General features: G+C 38.0%; 1 protein-coding gene across 1 annotated transcript in view; it reads right to left on the bottom strand.

Moving 5' to 3' along the window:
• Window positions 1-20865, bottom strand: part of tcf25 (TCF25 ribosome quality control complex subunit) — a 261356-nt gene that overhangs the window by 123204 nt on the left and 117287 nt on the right. Inside the window, exons 9-12 of the mRNA XM_084123919.1 lie at window positions 16280-16373; window positions 16015-16107; window positions 15191-15296; window positions 12509-12668 (exon numbers count right to left, since the gene is read on the bottom strand). Coding sequence (XP_083980045.1) covers window positions 12509-12668; window positions 15191-15296; window positions 16015-16107; window positions 16280-16373 — 453 coding nt within the window. The remainder of the gene's footprint in view (window positions 1-12508; window positions 12669-15190; window positions 15297-16014; window positions 16108-16279; window positions 16374-20865) is intronic.

The following is a 20865-nucleotide window of genomic DNA, read 5'->3' as shown; positions in this document are numbered from 1 at the left end:
GCCGCAGTTTTTAAACATACCAAACTTGGGCTTAAATTAAACCTCTATGCGCCCATAGACAAGGTATGGGTATCAAATTATGATAAAATGCATTTTACTGTGCTTACAATTGTTTAACCCCCTGGGGTCGGCGGTATCGTCGGCGATACCAGCTCGCTTTTTTTTTATCAGTGTAAAAGAGACTCAAAAATACTCTGTTGACTTTGATTTTCCATAGGAGTTTCATACATCAATCGATCCTGTTAAGTGTGTATTTTTTTTGTGTATACTCACAATAAAAACAAAGTGTTGTGCTTTTTGCCAAATAAATTTTTGCCACGAAGCGAGTTCTGCCTTCTCTCTGTCAGTTAAGTCCATTCTGAAACGCGTCCGAAAATGAACCATAACTCAGCGAATACTCAGTCAAACAGTCACACAGGCACACAGGCATGAAGCTTGAATTTTCTTCTTTTAAATGAAGTAATTTTTATAAAAAACAAATATTCTCAGTTTATGTAATATGAATGAAAAGAGAGAGATGTCAGTCGTTCTCATCTCAGCTCATTATGTTTTAATTTGACTCGCGCTATTGAAACGCAAATGTGAGGCGATCCTGCAAACCCGTGAACGCCCACATCAGCTGGATAACACACACCGCAAGTTCACTTTCAGACTCATGTACTTACGACGCTGTGAGGAATAATACTATCTTGATAATAATCCTGGAAAATTTACCTCAGAAGTTCTGGAAGTTTCATTTCGAGGAGTAACAGATCCGGCTGAGGAATAGGTCAGTTCTATGCTTTGTTCTAATCGCAAGTGTCTGTACACGCAAAAAGACTGTTTAAATATGAATCGCGTTTCTGTGCGTGAATGAATGAATGCACAGATGTGCCCTGTTGTGTAGCTACAACAGCTGGCACAAATACTGTTTCAAAATGAATCGCGTTTCTGTGTGTGAATGAATGAACAGCTTTTACCAAACTCTATTGCTATACTAAGATGAGTAAAAATCGACAACAAAAATCGGATAGATTATAAAGTTTTTACTGTAAAATACTGCCACATCAAATAAGCTTATAATGTTGCCAATTTCTGCTCGTGTTAAATATATATATATATATATATATGTTTTGTCAAAAATAATCAACTAAGATGTTAATAGTGTTTGTTCCAATGTAGGCGATATTCAAACTAATGAATCCTTTGAAATACGTATGATAAAATGTATTTTTACAAAGAAAGATTACACTGGAAATATTGTTACAATTTTAATTGTTGTAATTGTATAACCTTTTTAATAAAATAGCTAAAATATATACAAGGATAGATGTAAACAAAAACTTAAAAGGTCAATATAAGCCTTCTCTTTAAATAATTTTTTATTGTGTTTTATTCGTGACACATTTGGGTAGAAAATACAGTATGAGAATTAACTGCACAATTACTAGAAATGTTTACCTTGGATATTATACAATTTGCAAGCACAATTTGTGAAAAAAACAACAACTGTGTTTCCAACTGTGAACAATTATATATATATATATATATATATATATATATATAAAACATGCAAATTAACCTCCGAGTTGAGACAAAGAAAATTTCTCCCACCCGGAATTTCGCTTCCTAATTGGCCTAAGCGCCCAGGAAGGAGTGGATTTTGCATCCTAGAAAAGCAGATACACTCCGCGTTCTAGTTAGTTCTCTTGTTTTTTTGTCTTGTGTTTTGTTCCTGCTTTTTCATCATTTTCCTCGTACGAGTCTCTCCGTTTATTTTACTTTTACTTGTTCTGTTTTAGTCGTAACTCCGACTTCTTGTTTTAGTAGTCTCGTGTTCATTCAGCTACACCTAAGAGTGAAACGAACTTTAAATCAAGTCCTAGCAGCTCACACGTGAACCGTTTGAATATCCCGCGACGATGCGAACTCAGGAAGAGTCAAAGAGCGCTTCAGCCAAACGGACACGCAAGGGACAAGCATACTCGCCGTCCCATTCTGACCACAAGGTTTTCAATGCAAGTATTTAATCTCTTACCAAGATTTAAATGCGCATTACATTTCCCTGCTTAAGGTGATTTTGATACTCTGCTGGTTCTCAAAGGTAGTCATTGTGATTTGTTTGCTATTCTGTAATCTGTTGTTTTACTTTCTCTTTATTTTTACTTTAATTTTACTGTTAACTCATATATATATTCTTTGTTAGATGTAGTTGTAACGTTACTTTTATAGTGCATTTATTAAAACCCTATTTTACTCTGAATTGTTTCTTGTTTGCTGCTCACGAAACAAAGCCTCTTTAAAGGGTCATGACACCCTAAACCAAAATTTCTGAGATTTTAACAGAGGTATGTGTGTTAAACACCATTGAAAACAATGTTAGCATCTGTTAGATTTAATAGTAGGGGGAAAATGGTTAAATTTTAGTTTTTATACGCTATTTTCGTCTTCCGGGTTTAAAATCTTCATTGTGTCCACGTCACAGGCTATGACGTGGCAGAGCACGATAGTACTTTGATGACTCATCGGTGTCTCATAATTATTAATGAGACTGAGTTTTTTATCCAATGAGAAGACACTTTCTCTTAATTATTCATGACACCACGTGGAACTTTCCAATGACAGACAGTATGTCAAACTATGATATCGCCTATCGCGTAGTAGATGAGAGAGGTATGGACGCGCGTTTGTTTTCGTGGTGCAAAAGTTCCAGTGCATCTTTCCTCGCGATGCTGCCAGGGCTGGACTCTGACTGCGGGCGGCTGGTTGGCCATCAACCACGGACACTTCTAAACTATGTGTGTGTAGCAACCATTCAACGGGAGAATGGTGGACTTCGACCTTGTACACCAATGCAGGTTTCATCTTGCAAGTGATGCGGTCCCGAGGACTTTTCTATCGCTTCAGAGGTGTGTGTGTGTGTGTGTCTAAAATGTAACCCTGACCGTTTTACTTGCCTTCTGTTAAATAATCACTCGTTATTAAAATTTAGATATTTCGATAATACCTCAATTGTATGGAACGTATGCTTAATTTGTGCAAATTTCTATGTCACTGTCCATCTTTATTATGTGGGTTTAGGGGGCGCGTAGATCTAGGATATGTACTGAACGGTTTTATTTTTTTTAAGCGATTTTTTTTTATTTATTTTCAAATATATACATTTATATAAACAAATATATATTTTATAATGACATAATTATACATATACATGTGCATTTATGTTTTAAATACAATTATAAGGTGTCAGTGTATTTCATTAGACTATAACTTTGCCAGCTATAAACAAATCTAGCATTTCCTCACGTTTTACCACTGATTTTTAGTGACAGTCGATGACAGTTTTCCCCCCTCCACTCTCCCCTGCCGTGCCATACCACACCCTCTCCCCTCCCTTCTTTTCACAGCCACCACGCCCAATTAAGTTGCATTTTTCAAAAATATTGTGAGCTAGACTTGAGCTGAAAGAGGGAGTGTTGTGACCCTTTAATGTGTTTGATTCTATCTACGAGCTATGAGTTATAATTTGTGAATGATTACGAGTAGGGATGTCCCGATCAGGTTTTTTTGCCCTCGAGTCCGAGTCCGAGTCATTTGATTTTGAGTATCTGCCGATACCGAGTCCCGATCCGATACTTAATACATAAAAAAAGAATAAAGAAGAGCGAAAAAACAGATCCAGGATGTTCCTTATTTTTTATTTACTTCATCTTATTTTAACATTCAACAACTCTGTTAACAAACAGAGCACTTCTGTGAGGTAGCTTGAACAATCAAGTAATACATAAATTCTTCACTTTTGGACTTTAGTGCAACAGTAAATATAAAAAAAAGTCTAATATATAAACAAATAGCACCTCAACTTAAAATACCCGGCAGGCATGTAAACAAATAAAAAATAAAAGTGCTACAGTGTTTGCAAAGCCAGTAATGTGCTTTTAGGAACTGCACTCCTAACTCTTACGCCGGTTTCACACTGCACTGTTAGCAGAGCGTGCAGTGCGTATTTTTTTAGCCGCCCATGTTAACAGATTAAACCAGGCTTTAGAGCATTCACACCGCGCGCAGAGGTGGCGCGGCAGTGCGTAGCAGAGCAGAGCAGGAGTGCCGCGATCGTTTCGGCGCCGAGTCTATTTTTGCTGCGCCGCTTTTGCTGAATTAAAGTGACAATACATTGATCATGGCCATAATACACCGCAGTTTTATCCAAAAAGTGCATTGATGATATCTATTGTGTTTTAAACAGTCAATCAAATGACCAACAGCAATTTAAAAAGAAAACAAATGTCCAAAAACAAACTTGTTGCCAGAACAATAAAAACAAAGATGAACCAAAAGTTATATGAAATTATTAATAAAATAAGCTTCTTGACAAGTCTTTTTTCTTAAATGTATTTGAAAACGAAAAAAAGCAATGCCAACTTATCCATTATAGAGTACTCTGTCTGTACACAAACCGCAGTTCAGCCGCGCGTGACAAACGCTGCCAGTGTGAAAGCAAAACGCGCGTGTCCTGCTCCTGCTCACCATACGCACTGCTCCTGCGCTGCTTACGCTCTGCTGACGCGTACAGTGTGAAACCGGCGTAACTCTCTGCCACCGCATAACTATAGATGTGTTAAAAAATAATGAGAATATATATACATATATATACGAGTCCTGATCGGGAGGTAACGTCCGATTCCGATCGAGTCTGAAAACACGTGATCGGGCACGATTTCCGATCACGTGATCGGATCGGGACATCCCTAATTACGAGTTAATAATCTGGTAAACCAGGAGTTATTCTTAGTGGCCACGAGAATAATATGCCTTGAGAGTTGATAAGAAAATCGCATGATTCGTTTGGCGGACAGACGAATCATTTGATGTGATATACTTTTAGTAGACATTCACAAATTCAAATTATAGCCCTTCTGTATTCATAATTAATTGAAATTCGTTGAGATTGATTGTCCATATACAGAGATATAAACACACGGGCTAGGTATCCCCTTTTTGGGCGATTTGAAGAGTGTAAGTGATAACCAGTATGAAAAATTATAATTATTAATAAATCATAATTGATAGTTATCATTTTTAATTGTACATTCCCCTCATTTGAGCTGGTGTCCTTACAGTGCCGACGTGAATAATAATCTTAGAGAATTTACGATTAGTATTAACCAGCACTTTTAAATTTGCTTTGATGTCAGGCGCTCTGGCTCCCCGCAAACATGTGACTATGGTGGCTGGTGTTTCTATTTTCACGTTCCGTGTAATAGAATCGCCAATAACTAGGGCACATTCAACAGGATTCACAGTGGGTGTTTCACTGAGTGGGGAGAACCTGTTTGTTATGGTAATCGTAACGGAAGAGCGATGTTTTGTCCCGCGACTACAGGGCCTCACCGTCACCCAATTGCCCTGCTGCACAGGCTCTACTTCAGCCAGAACCGAACAATGTACTGAGTTCACTAAGCTAGTCGCATCCATTTTATCACATGTAAATCCTGTGCTGGCAGAGAAGGCTATGCTATACGTTACATGAAGTGCAAGTGACAATAAGAGGAGAAGATGACATGACTCACCGTGTTTTTTGACTGATCCTACTCACCTAAGGTTTGATTAACTCGTAAAAGACACAAGCGCGCGAGAGAAAAATAAATAGAGCGCGCACGGATGGCACGCTAACAGGCTAGCGAATTACTAGCATGTTGTGCTAGCAATAACAATATAGATTGAAGCTAGCGATGTCAGGTTAATGTGTGATGTTGAGTAAGCTATATTTAGCAGTATAAACAACAAGGAATGATAGTAAATAATGATTCAAAACAGAAAGATACACGAAGCTTACAGACACAAGCCAACTCAGCAGCAGAAACGAGGCAGACAGGAGCAATCGAGCAATCTTACTTGACGTTTTCTTTAGGTCAAACGTCATACACTCTAAGAATTTCCCTTAAGTATCTATTTTCCTCCCAAGTAACCCCTTATAAGCCGTTAAGTGTTGCATAAAGCCCCTTAACTATCATTTTCCTAAGTATAACATAAGGTTTGGAAAACTTCACCTTAAGTGTAAGCGAGCAGGATCAAGCCAAGTCTTAACAAATTACAAGCCATGCTAAACAAATTTTAATTTTGCCATTTTTTCACATAAAAACACACAGAAAGCACGTCTTATATGGTTAACAGAAGCTGAAATGTGCATGTGTCACGTGGAAGAACAAACCTCATTGTGATTGTGCACACGTTTGAGCTTCCGAAACAGCCTGAATCATATGGATTACCATTATTCTTTCAATAAATGGACAGAAATGATGAGCGAATATTAAAAATATCTTTATTTGTTTCTAAAGATGAATGAAAGTCCTATGGGTTTGGACCGACATGAGGGTGAGTATGATGACAGAATTATCAATTTTGAATAAACTATCAATTTGAGTTTGTCTCATCTGGTCCTTCTCGTTCATATTTGGTTTTCTTTTTAGTGTTTCTTATCCATGTTATGTTTTCAGTGAAACTTATTTCAGTGAATCTGTATTAACAAATAACGTGTCCATGGCAGCAATCAAATTTTATAACGGCAAAACCTGGGTCGCTGTCGTGAAACACTTAATGGTTTCCCTTACCTAAGAGAACCGTTTAAGGGATTTGAAGAATAACAAATTTATTAAATGTTTAATTTAGATTCCAATATAAACTGAGAACGTTTAGCAGCGGTTATGAAGATTATATCAAGAGATTTCTGCCAGTCCTGTTCTCTAAATGAGTCAATGGCTGAGACTCTCACCCTCACCCTTTGTCTTTATGCATTTCCTGACCATTAAGCTCAATGTACAGCTGTGCTTTTGTCTCTGTGATCATGTGAAGGTATGGGTGATACTGTCAGGCTGATTGGATCATTTGAATGATAGTGTTATGCTGATTAAGGCCTGTTTCTCTTGAGCAAGCCAGATAACCTGCCAAACTGGTTTTCACTTGATTGAATCAAATCATCCTCTGCATTGTTTTGAGTTGTCTCCACCTCCAAAAGTCCCTCCTCCTAAAATGCCTATAAGATACAATGCATACTGTATTAGAATTAGATTGTTGGACTGCAGCCACGCTCAATAAAGAAGAACTTCTGTTTGAACGCGATCCCAACGTCTCCTGGTCTGCTTTGAAGAAGGAATAAAAGTTCCCAACAGATTATATGCAACACCCTTAAATCATTCCCTTAGCTAAGGGGAAAATCACGCCTTAAGTCTCATACTTAAGGGAAAAACTTAAGGTGCTTTATGCATCTGGGCACAGGGCACTGAAGGGGCTGTGTTCCACTTGGGTTGCAATGAAGATCAGAAATAATCACAGCAGTATGTATTTATTAAACAGAACTGAAAACAACCAACCACAGTACACACAAAGTAGAATGGACAACTGAACAAAGGAAACTGAGGACTTAAATACACAGAGGTAAATGAGGGAACTAAATGAACAACAGAACTTAATTAGTGATTAACTGGCAGACACAAGGAAACTGGGGCTGTGTACGAAATCGCCCCCCATACCTTCATTCACTATTCCCAACATATTCCACTAAGGGACTGTTCGTTTTTTACTTAAGGGGCTACCGGAGGAGTTTTGAGATCTATAGTCAAAATAGACTTGACCCTCCCTTCGCCAGCAATACATTTTTCTATGACCCTCCAAAAGGCATGACCCTTTTTTATAGGGTCAAATCCAAATACCGTGGAGCGGTATTTGGATTTGATAAATTTCATATATGAAAAGGTCGATTCGTAAGTAGACCCAAACATTGCAGTCAGTGATGTTGCACATTTTCTCATGTTGGGATACTTTTCTTCTGTGAGTAAACTCCAGAATTGTTCATGGACTTAGACTTAGACATGGACCTAGACTTCAAGTTGATATCCGCTTGCAGTGTCAAGATCTCATCCTCAACTTCAGCAGAACTAAGCTGAAACATTGTTGCGATTTTGGAAGCGAGGACATCGACCTCAGCATTCTCCCGAAAAGGGAAGCACATAAACGTGGCAACTGGCTCGAGTAGAGCGAAGTCTTGAAATCTCCTGTCAAAGTCTGACAGGACGGTGTCAATCTGTTCTGCATAACATGCACTGTCAATCTCCGTTAAGTCCTTCCCTTGATTATTCAGCTCAGATGCAAGGTTTCTAAAGTTCCCCAGATCATGGCGTTGGATCTTTGAAGAAAGCAGTTTAAGTTTTCCCTTGAAGGGGTTCACTGAGCTTATCATATTGATCATGGTTTTCTCTTTGCCCTGTAATTCCAAGTTCAGCTCATTGAGCAAGTTCGCCAGATCAGTTAAAAACGCCAAATCAAGCAGCCAACGATCATCAAGTTGCATGTATTCCGCATGTTTTTTCTCATGTAGGAACTGCTTTACCTCGGGAAGGAGATCGCGGAATCGTTGAAGGAATTTCCCCCTACTCAACCACCTTACCTCCGTGTGAAGCAGTAGGTCTGAGTGGTCGCTGCCAGCCTCCTCAAGATGCAAGCGGAACAGTCGTCTTTGAAGAGATCTAGCACGGATAGAGCAGGCTACTTTGTTTGCTACGTCCATGATCCCTTTCATGTTCAACATTTTCGCAAACAACGCTTGTTGGTGTATGATACAATGATAACTTAAAAAGTCAGGAAACGCTTCATCCTCTCGGCATTTGGCAACAAATCCATTAGAGCGGCCGATCATGGAAGGCGCACCGTCGGTGGTGATTGACACCAATTTGCACACTGGAATCTTATTCTTGTCGATAAAGTTTTTGAATATCTCAAAGGTGTCATTGTAGCAAGAAGCACTCGCAACAGTCAATGTCCTTAGCAAGCTGCTGCACTAAGTTGTTGCCCATCATTTCGCATCGCCTGGTCACCGTATTTCTTGTCAACTGAACAGCTTTGACTGCAGACATTATTTCTGTTTTGTTCGTAAAGTCTTTAAATAAAGAATCCGCTGCCTCAATGAAGGCTTCCTTCACCATAACTCCATCCTGGAAAGACTTTTTGTGCCTAACGATCGTCCGACTCACCCGGAACGATGCCTCTGTTGTGGCCTTTGCTTTCGCTGTTGGCCGAGTGAAAAGAGACTGCTGTCCAAGAAGCTGAGACTTCAACTCCCTCACCTTTCTCTTTCTCAATTCACTGCTTGGAGGAAAGTCTGTATCAAAGCTTTGATGAACCATTCTAAAGTGTCTCTCTACATTCCCCTTCTTTGGAAGTGCAATGCTGGATTGACAGATCAGACAGACACACTTTGAGTATGACATCGTGAATAAGAAGTCATCTTCCCATTCCTGATGGAAATGGTAAGTCTTTGCTTTTTTTTATTTTTTTCACTCCCTCATTCATTGTGGTATAATTTTTGTTTGTCTATACACATAATAAACGAGCAATAGCGAAAACGAAAAGCAACGGTAAAACGAAAGTAATGGCGCTTTTCTGTAGTGTCGACTGTTGAGATCAGCTCGGTAGATACGTTTATGGTTGTTATGGTAACGTAGTGTAAAAAAACTGGCCTGTCTACACGTCAATCAGCGGGCACATGGTAATATAATGACATGATGGGATGGATTGCTTTTCCGAAAAGGCGTTTTTTTTTTTTGCTGAGTTCTGTGAGCTACCGTCATTGGCTCTGCGATCGACCAGTCGATCGCGATCTACGTATTGGGCACCACTGATCTATAGGATGTATTACCATCTTTGGAAGGGATGTAGGTATATACAGTGGTGTGAAAAAGTGTTTGCCCCCTTGGTAAATATGATCAAATATGGCTGTAAAAAATAAATCTGCATTTTTAATCCTTTTGATATTTTATTTTAAAAATGTGCAAAAATCTAACCTTTCATTGAAGTAAAATAATTGAAATTGGGGGGAAAATCACATTATGAAATAAATGTTTTTCTCCAAAACACGTTGGGAACAATTGTTTGCCCCCTTTTATTAAATACTTTTTGCAACCTCTTTTTTCCAAGATAAGAGCTCTGAGTTTTCTCCTATAATGCCTGATGAGTTTGGAGAACACCTGACAAGAGATGTTATTTTGTTGTAAAATAAAGTCCTAATATTTCTGGCATCAAAGATCTCTGAGAAGTGATTTCCCAAAAAGATTGAAATCACAGCACTGTCAGGGATGAGTAGAGTGCATGCAGTCTGGATGGTGTAAAAGCTGCAGATGTCTGGTTAGGCTAGTGTGCACATGACCATGGACAGGAGTCGTCCCATATTCGATTCCAATTCAAGTCATTAAACTGTGCTCTCCTCTCAGAGTTATATTCACCATAGAGTCATCTCCCACTGGTGGTCACGTGTACGTTTTTAGAGTTGCTCACTATCTCACTCTTTACTGTAGATACAACTTACTGTATAGAGTATGTCACTTTGGCATTAGCGATCACTTGAATATACAGCTACAACTTATCGCGCTAAACCGTGTCTGCCTGCTGATCGCTAATTGGCTAAAAGTGCATGCTTGTCGGTGACGTCAACACCAACGCCAGCTGACTCTGCATGGGCGTGTGTGTTTAGTAATGTCATGATGACTGATTTTATGGACTACATGCACACTTTAGTTTAGTTTTTTAACCAATTAGACTTTAAAATGTAGATGTTTGAAAACCGCCGAACTGACCCCAAACCAGCCCAAATTTTGTCCACCCACCCAAACCCTTTTTTACCCGCACAATCAAATTCAAAACCGCCCAATATGGCAAAACTGCCCACAGCGCCAAACTGGATTTTTGTTGGGTCAGACCCATCTGCTAGCCATGGGGGGCCGAGACTGAGAGAGCTACATGGAAAAAATATGCACCAAACAAGCCACTTTGAAATTTTGCTGTTTTCATGAATACAAAATTTGGGTGACCCTCCCCCTAGACTAAAAAAAAGTTGGATGACCCTCCCCTCAACAAAGAATAAAAAGACATGACCCTCCCCTATTTTCCTCCAGTGGTCCATTCCATAAATACCGAACGTTCCCTAATATAGTCCACTTGAAGGAGTGAATGAAAACGAGTGATTGAATTCTGACACTAATTGCGCCTGAAGGGCTGTTGCTTTTGCATAGTTTGTGCTTGGCGTTTAATATTCAATGCGCAAGTCCTTTCAATTTCGGTTTTCAATCCGATCAACTGTTTATATGTTCTCTCGATCGGACTAGAAAAGGAATAAACCACCCCTTTCAATCCGATCGAAATTTCATTCAGATAGAGCTCAAACGAGGGCTTTTCAATCCGATTAAGCCATCAATCCGATTACTAATGGATATTTTGGTTGCATGTAAATGTAGCCAGTGTAAATTATAACAAATTAGTTTTCTGAACATTAAATCATGTAAACGTATTCTAGTAGACAAAATTAAACAAAATTATGAACCTCTAAATGAAAATAATAGGGGCCTAAAATGTAGGGTTACTTAACATATTCCCAGATTCTTAATAGAGAGAGAGAGGATAATAGAGAGAGGTGTTTTACTATCTGTTCACAGGTCGACCTGTCTGCTGCCCAAAGCAATTCCCCATAGTGAAGCACCTCACTCCGTTATCAAAGAACCCGGGATTATATTAAATAACTATGCTGATAAAAAATACGCTGAAAATGCTGAGATGAAAAGTTACCCACTCAAAGCTACCCATAACATATTAGTGTCAAGTTTTTCCAGCCTGAAAAATGATGAAAGTAATGAAAAAGTAAAGAAAGTATTCACTATAAATCAATGAGTTCAATAAATCATTCAATGTTGATTCAGACTGTTGACACAGCACTTTAACTTTGACTTCACTGTCTTCAGTATACACTAATAAATTAATTTTAGCTTTCCTCAAAGCTACAAGTGATTTTTTTTTTATTATTATTATGTGTACATACTATACTACATATCCAGGGTTGAGGGTATATAATGCAATATAAGTTATCTATCTATAAATAAAACTTCCTGATGTTATGGACATCGCCATTTTTGAAACTGTAGCTGCATGCGATTTTGAGTCCTGAAAATGTGCATGCCCATTTTAGGCAGCACTGCCATACTAGCTATTAGCATGTGCTCTAGAGTTTTGTTTTATGTAAAACATGACAGGGAACTAGGCATGAATATAAACAGTTGATGCTTTATTCCAGCCCTACCAAAAATAGACCCCTTAATTGATACACGCATTATTTAACAATTCCTGTAATACCTAGGTAATTTACTCACACCACATCTAATGGTTTCCTCACTTGTTGTTGATAGCAAAGCAACAGTAAAATTATGAAAGCACAACAGCATAACAGTGTTGGCTCACACAAGCTCTTCCTTATTTTTTCTCTAAATGTAAATTTATTGAACAGCTATTCCATAAAATATGGCAGATTCTTGGACAACAGCAACAGAAAAGATACTTGAAAATGAACTGATATCAGTTATGAGCTAATAGTCTTAAAGGAGTCTTAAAGGGGTCAAACATGGATTTTTGTATTATTTTTATATGTTCCTTATTAGTTTAGTTTTAAGTTTAAATAAATGTGGGAAATATGTCAAAGTGATCTGAAACTCACCCCCAGGAAACATGATTAGAGCGTTTTGCAGGAGCACATTGGATTTCTGCTTTAGTTGTTGGTTCTCCACAGCTGAAATGTCTTCCTGTTGGCTCAGGTGATAGTAGGAAAGAGCCACAGAAAAGGAAAAGTTTGGCAGCTGGGACAGATTTCGATGGACCTGAAACAGCAAAAGTACCACAGTGTGAAGAGTGTATTATTTAGGAACTGAGGACAACTATTCACCAAAAAGGAATTTTTGTGGTGTGACAAAGATATTTCAGTAACTGGTCAGAGATTAAAACCTACAAATAAGTACAGTGGATTTAAAGTTCTACACACCCTTGTTAAAATGCAGCTTTTTTAGATGTAAAAATTAATCCAAGATAATTAATGTCAGATCTTTTTCTAATAAAAAAGAAGAATAAAAAATACTTAAAATAACCTGGTTACACAAGAGTGCACACCCCATATGAGTCTATCAACTTGTCACATCTTGATTTGTCTAAAGTGCTACTGGGTAGCATTGTTGCCTCAACAAGAATACCTCTGTTTGAGTCCTGGCTGAACCAAGTGGTGAGTGTGGACTTATTGTGTTATATTAGTGACATGTCAAATGTATGTGTAATTTGCATATTATAGATTTATACAAAGACATATATGTGTATACATAATTACATGACATGTCAAAAATGTATTATACATACATATTAGTATGGGCTAGATATATATGATTCAAATGGTTTCAGTACGGTTCAGTATGTGCTCTGTTAATGAGACAAAGGACTACAGACAAATAAAAATAAAGAAAATAAGAACAAATAATCAAACTACAAAGAATAGCACAAATACATACAATAGAGCAAAGATACAAATAAAATAAACAGTGCTTCTCAGGTAGGTCTAAAGGCTGGTTTATACTTCTGCATCAGACTTACACCTTAGCCTCTATGCTTTAGGCTATGCGTCGGTTTTCATTTATACTTCTGCGGTTTTCATATATACTTCTACTTTGTCTGCGTCGACGTGCAATTACACATGCATAGAGATCACAACGCTTGCGGCCCACGTAGAATTGACACATTGACAGTGCACCCTGCATCAGGCTACGCCATAGGCTACGTGTGCTACACAGCCTACGACGTAGGATCGACGCAGAAGTATAAACCAGCCTTAAGTTTTCAGGTACAGAAATTGAATAATCAAATATAAAATAACACTTCATATAATCTTTACTGTATAAATTAAATTAAGATTAATATATTAATAGATTATATATAACAGACATTTAGTTACAAAAGTTACTCAGTTAAGAGTAGCGAGTGATTTCTTTGTCTTTTGTTGTTTGAAAAACATTAAAAACAGACAGCAGCAGGAATATTAAGCTGTTGTCACTTTAGGACTTAATGCACAGATCCAACATACTGATACTGTACACATGCGTTGTATTTCTCGACTGTTTACATTCACTTAAGACATAACCTAGTATGTTTGCTAGTATACTCATGCCAAGACAGGCATGTTAACTACCAGTATTTGAATGTTGAGCCACAGCTCATTGGCCGCTGATGCAACAGCAACCAATAAGCTGCGCTATGTAGATAACGATGTGATCGCTACCAAATTGAGTAAAGGACCTATCAGCCTGCACCATCTAGAGTTTCATGACAGAATTTGGTATTTCTTTTTTACGTATTTAGCTATTGGATTTATTATTAATTTCTATTATAACAAATTTTAGCAATTTTATTGTACTGAAGTATGAATTATAAGGCATGTGAAAAGCATGCATTACGGGTTTTTTTTTCTTCCCTTTAACTGTAGAAATTTCTAAATGTATTCAGCCAACACAGACTTTCTTTTCCATTATTGTCCATGTTGCTGCTGCAGGTCTATTAGTATGCATTTACACTACAAGACGTAATACACATCTATTTGGACAAAGGCTTGTCAGATGTTTTTTCCCATCCATTATTAAGGTCACTCATGGTCAATCATAGCAATAACACATGCAACAACTTAGCGGGTTCACTCCCGTAATTAAATGTGTTTGTCACTCCTGAAACTCTGCAGTATACATGGACATTAGTCCTCTTAGAAGCATGTCAAACAACACCTTTCAAGGTGCAAATGGATTATATACGGAAAGCAGGCAAAGAGCGCTCCCTTTATAGTACAACTTACTGAGCTCACTCACGGGAAAACTCCTGTTATAATTAATGAATCTAACTACACACTGCACAACGAATCTCCAATTTACATTGTGTCTATGCTTTGTTATTAAGAGAGAATTTGCGAGTGTGTAGAACTCAGTCAGTAAACTTGTACTAAATGAAAATTCATTAAGTGTTTTAAAGGGATATTGAGCGGATTCTAAAGTAAACACCTCTGACTGACCATTGATTTCAACAGTCATTCCTGTTATTGGCTACAAAACTTAAAAAATGTGGTAAACAGAAGCCTTTGTAATTAGAAACCAGAGCACACACACAAATACGCACAGGAGCGAAAAAAAGCAGTCGTCTTTGAGCAAGTCCAGAATTAATTTTGTCTTACTAGTACTGTAAAAAGCACCCCCAGCCCTCAAACAATTTTTTAAAACTCATCAGATCTACAAATTATTTATTCTGCATTCAAAACAAGTTTGCATCCCTGATTCGATGAAAAACGTATCGACTTGACGAGTGAGGTTGAGTACTTTACCTCCCATTCCTCATAGAGACGGATGAGGGTAGTGTACTCGCGACAGCGCAGGCACAGGACGTCAAAGAGCAGCAGCATGCAGAGAGGGTCATTATCTGGATCCAGACTGAAAGCATAATTAACAAATCTAAAAAAAATGATCTGTCAATGTTTAACACAAAACATCTGGCTGGCTGAATGTGACGATACCATGATACAGCGATGGTGTCAGATGGTATTACCACAGTCTCAGCACCTTTTCAGACATTCTAGTTGGCTGTTTTCATTTTAAAATGTTGGGAAACAGCTGTCATTTTAATACAATTCCATATTTATTGAGGCATTGTGAACTAGCCTTTACATGCTAAGGTACTTCAAAAATATCTTGGAATTACTATGGTACACATGGTGGTATCATGGTTCAGTATAAGGAGTGTATGAAGAAATACTATGAGATTATAATTAATTATAAGTAGTACACTCTACAACATTGATTTTTTTTATGGCTAATAACGAGCAATGGATGATATAAGATATCACACCATTCAATTTAAAGATAGTAAAAGCACATGCATTAATTACAAATGCTGAAATTAAAAGTATATTTACTTTACAAAATATGGATAATATCAGAAATTAATCATTTGAAAATGAATATACTTTTTTTTTTTTTTTATAAAACTTTGAACATATAAAAAAATATATCTGTAAAAAACAATTTATACTTTACTTGGCAACTTAACATCTGTACAATTTAACAGATGTATTGTGTTAGGACTCTGGATAATGGATTTTGTATTATGAATGTGATAAGTTAATAATATTATTCTAATGTGGTCTGATACCTCAGAATCAGTTTGCAGTACTCTAGGGCTGTGCGAGGACAACCTCTCTTCTCCAGAAATATTACATGCTTGAACAGCACCAAATAAAAAGCCCTGCGGATACAGAAAAGAGTTAGAGAGATTTAGTCAAATGTTATGCTTTCTCTTCAATGTGCTCTAAGGTTCTTTAAAGAAAACCATGACAATACAGCATCCAAAAAACAATGATAAATGGTAATACCATATTATCTTCAATTAAATTTTTTCACACAGCCTTTGGTCTCACCTGTTCTCTGGTCTGCGATAGTCCAGTCGACATATGCCAGACGTCAGGCTGAACACAGGGTGGAATGAACACTCAAAACTATATAAAGCCCTTTCTGCAGAGATTAACAAAACAAACAAATGCTGCATTTATCTGTCCATTTTAAAAAAACATTAGCATACATCTCTAGCTTATGTCAAAAATAATTTCAACATCAATTTATATCAATAAAATATTTATTATAGCATGAAAAACAGTAAAGCCCGTTTCACACAAACTCTATTTCTGCAAGTGCAGTGAGTTTGAGTGTGTTATGCGAGTGAGTGTTATGATGACCATCTTTCCAAACTTGTAATGAGAATCATTTATAAAAGACCTTAGTCAGGGAAACGCCATATTAGATTTTTGACAAGAATGAAAACGAGGCTGTGAGGAGCAGAAGTACAGCGCATTAAAGTGGATTGTACTATTTTATAAATAAAAGCCTAAATTCAATCTGTTCATCATATAAAGCGATCGTGTCTCTTCTGAAAATTTGGACTAAACCACTCAAATCATATGGATTAGTTTTACGATCTCTTTATGAACTATTTAATGCATCAAAGTGGTAGTCGCGTAGCTGTCAATGGAGAAACATAAAGCTCTCAGATTTCATCAAAAGTTAGGAGCCACTATTGCTCTTGTGTGTTAGGTTTAAAAACAGGTATGTAGTAGAGAAAGATAGAGAAAGCATGGTTCTGTTTCATAGGTTCACTCTATGCTGCATAGCCGTCGCTATGGGAATACCTTCGATGTGACGAATGTCTGAAGCCCTTATACCATCACGCCATTGATTGGCAGCCTATCTGACTGTTGACTCTGTGTTTGTATGTGTTGCGCTCTAGGCTTGTTTCCTTTCTGAGGAAAGATGTTCGTTCAACCCCCGCTGTCCCAGTTCTGCGGTTGCCGAGGCGCCGCACGAGTTGGACGCTTGGGGTGACTGCGATGAGCCTGAGTGTATGGAGAGTGAGCGAACGGATTTTCCCTCTCCCTCTCTCTTGCTCTCATCCCGGATCACATGCGTTCAACATACGAGTGCTTCCTGAATCTGGCGGTTTATTCAAATCCGATTCCTGCTCTGGAAGCTCGTAAATCAATTCTTTCTTCTGCGGACCAGATGATGCATGCTCCACAGTGGCCTTGGACTCTGAGGAGCTCGTAGACGATTTGTATGGTGCTCCGAGTGAACACAAGAGATGCACTTCTCCATCCTGTAACGAGATATTGGACGTGGTGACATGCGCTGTAGATAAGCTAGTAGGAGTTTAAATGGGCGAGCTGACGGATATTCCCCTTTTGCTCTTTGTGTTTCTCGTGCTTATCAAACAGCGCGAGAGGTATTAATGCAAGCATGTGCATTTGATTTGGCACTTACGTTTCCAACTCTTGTCTCGTGTGGCTGCTTTTAGGTGCAGACTCTGGAGTTCTGCAGCAGACATTTTGGAGTGCACTATGGTTTTGGTGCTTCATGCTAACAAACATTTGTCTGCCCGAATAATTACTATTTCTTTCAGCTCCGCTGCTGCATTGAGCTGGAACTAACAAGTGGACGAGTTCACGTTGTGGTGATTTATGGTCTTAAATATTAATACTTAGTATTTTGGTCACACGTCACCTAAGGTGAGTGTGAGAGTGTCAGATTATTCCTTCTTATATTATGGGGCACCAACAAAGGATATTCATTTATGAGAAATTGTTGACTGAATTAGAATTATATAAATTGGAGGAAGTTCCTCATCTGACCAATTTGAAGGATTTATGAGATATCGTCAACATCTAGAGCCTCTTGCTGTATTATCAACACAAGGAAGACACAAGTGTAATAAAAGGATTTTATTAACAAAAGTATAGACGAGTAACTAGTGTTGTCAATGTACCGGTACTTTGGTACCAAGTCGGTACTGAAAATGTGACGATATCAGCATTTCTGTAGTACCGGGTATATTCGGTACCCACTAATAGGCAGCTGCTTTAAGTCGTTTCCTTGTTTTTATCTAAGCGCAGGGCTCCAGACTAACTTTTTTACTTGGAGCACTGTCTGTAACCGATATATACCACAATATATATAGTGTCTGTGTATATTAAACTGCAAAAATACTATTTAAATATTAACCCTGCATGTTCTGCTTGTCTCTGTGTGAATGAATGGCACAGACGCGCGGTTTCATTTACCTCTCTCACACACACACACACTTAAGCACGAGTGACGCTCGCGCTGTTTTCAGTCTCTGCTGCCTCACGATATGATGACATGATGAAATTCATCTCCAGAGCCACTCTGAGAGTCACTTCATGAGCATTTTACCGTTTAATCTGAGAAAAAACTATCGTCATATCATACACACACAGAAACGCAAAGGTCTTCACGGCAACCAGTCAAAATAAAAGTTCGGTTTAACTTGAAGAAATTGACAGAAATAATTATATTAGGCTACTGTACAGTAGATTTAGCTACATCTCCATGGGATTTTTTTATAAGCAATATTTACATTTAAACAGCATGTAGCCTTTAATGCTTATATGTATTATTTACTTATGATTACCATCATAAATAAAGTAATTGAATTTAATATTTTTTTCAAATAGTTAAATAAAATAGAAAAATAGTTCCAACAGATTTTGCTGTGGTACCGAAATTGGTACCGAGAACCGTAAAATTGTAATGGTATCGGTACCGACTACTGGAATTTTGGTATCGTGACATCCCTACGAGTAACTAACAACTACTGAATGGAAGTGCAAAAAAGATTGATAAATTCAAGTGACTGAGTTGGATGTTACTATGGCAGTTACAACTTATCTTATGAAAAGATAAACAGTAGTTCCTCTGGAAGTAATAAGGTGAACCTCATTCTAAATTCAACAAATAAATCGAGACATTATTTGTTATTAACTGACATCAGCTATGCAAAATCTAATGTAAATTATTTAATCATATACTGACAACATACACTAATGCCAAGGTCTCTGGAAAGAGGTTTGGTACAGTGATCTTTACTGAGACGAGCTGAGTCCGAGAGGCGACGTCTTCCACTTGCTCAGCTGGGGTGCATTGCAGTAGGAAGAAAGGAGTTGGAATCCGTTTCACAGCCTTGAACACAAAGTACTTTAGAACGTTAAACTCCTGGAGCACAGAGAAGGTCCTTATTCTGGAACATGCAGATGAAGGAGCCTCGAAGTTGAAGATTCTAATGTTTGTGCAGACGATCCTTATAATCTAGAACATGCAGATGAAGGATCACTGAAGAGAAGATTCTGAAGTTGGTGCAGACGATCCTTATAATCTAGAACATGCAGATGGAGGATCCTTAAAGAGAAGATTCTGAAGTTGATGCAAAAGATCTTGAAAGTGCTAAGCTTGTGGTCATAGTTGCTGTTTTCAAACTCCCCAAATTCACTTTTTGCTGAACTTTGTTTCTCTCTTTAGAGCTTCAGAGTCTTGAGATAGCAACTTCACAGCTCCATAGAGTTGCACTTAGAGCATAGAACATCTTGGAACTGCAAACTTGAACCAGAACAACTCTTGTCTCAGAGGGAACCTTTTAAACCTCTCCTGAGAAGGAGGGATTTGCAAATTGGCGGCTTTCAGATTCAACGTTTGATTGGCTGATGCTGTCAGAGGTGGCCAACGTATCTCTGGCATGAGGTTCATTTGCATAGCTTAAAGTTCATGTTTGGAACAATATCTTTAAGGTTTTTCCTATGCATAATTCACTTTTCAAACCAATTCCAGATTAACCTAGACATTGTTCTGAAAAAATAAAGACTACACATCATTGGGTAATATTTAACTTTTACCCATGCATTCATGTATACCTTAATAGGCAAGTTTGTTTATTTTGCATGTACACAAACAACACTCATTAAAGGTGCTCTAAGCGATGTTGGGTGGCGTCAGTTCTTGTTGACATTCGAAGTATTGTCGAACAAAACGGAGGCTAGCTCGACCCTCCCTCCTCCTCATCCCGTCCCGTCCCACAACAGTCGCAGCATTTTGTGCCATTGTAAGTTGTAATATGTTTCTTTTGTGAATATATCCGATAAATCTCATATAGTATGCATTTGGTTGAGTTAATGAACGGATGCAGTAAAGCACTTCACTGTACCGGTGACAATCTTTAGCTTTAGCGTGCGCAGCTCAAACAGCAATGCACATAAATAACTATGATTGGGACTGTCATATTCATGACATTCTAATGAGAACACTATTGTAATAAAACGTTGTGAATTCTCTGGGTTTAGTTGCCGTTTCAGCCCGTTGTTGTGGGAATAGAACGTCCAGAACAGGGGTTTCACATTCTGACCAGCACAGTCAAGTTAGCTTGTGCATTCGCGTCATGTTGTGCAGATATAAGCCGTAATATTATGTTTATGTAATATAAATATCTGATTAATCTCATATAGGATGCATTTCGTTGAGTTAAATAACCCGCTAGAAAAGTTCTTCAGTTTTCCGGTGCTCATTCTCTTCAGCTTCATTGAGCGCGCTCAAACAGCGATGCAAAACATTAAAAGCTATGATTGGGACTGTCATATAGCCTACGTATCATTATAATCGTATACACATT

Source organism: Abramis brama (assembly GCF_963993115.1).
Source record: "Abramis brama genome assembly, chromosome: 9".
NCBI classification, from domain to species: domain Eukaryota; kingdom Metazoa; phylum Chordata; class Actinopteri; order Cypriniformes; family Leuciscidae; genus Abramis; species Abramis brama.
The sequence above is the reverse complement of the archived record's forward strand: the minus strand, read 5'-3'. Positions and strand labels throughout refer to the sequence as shown.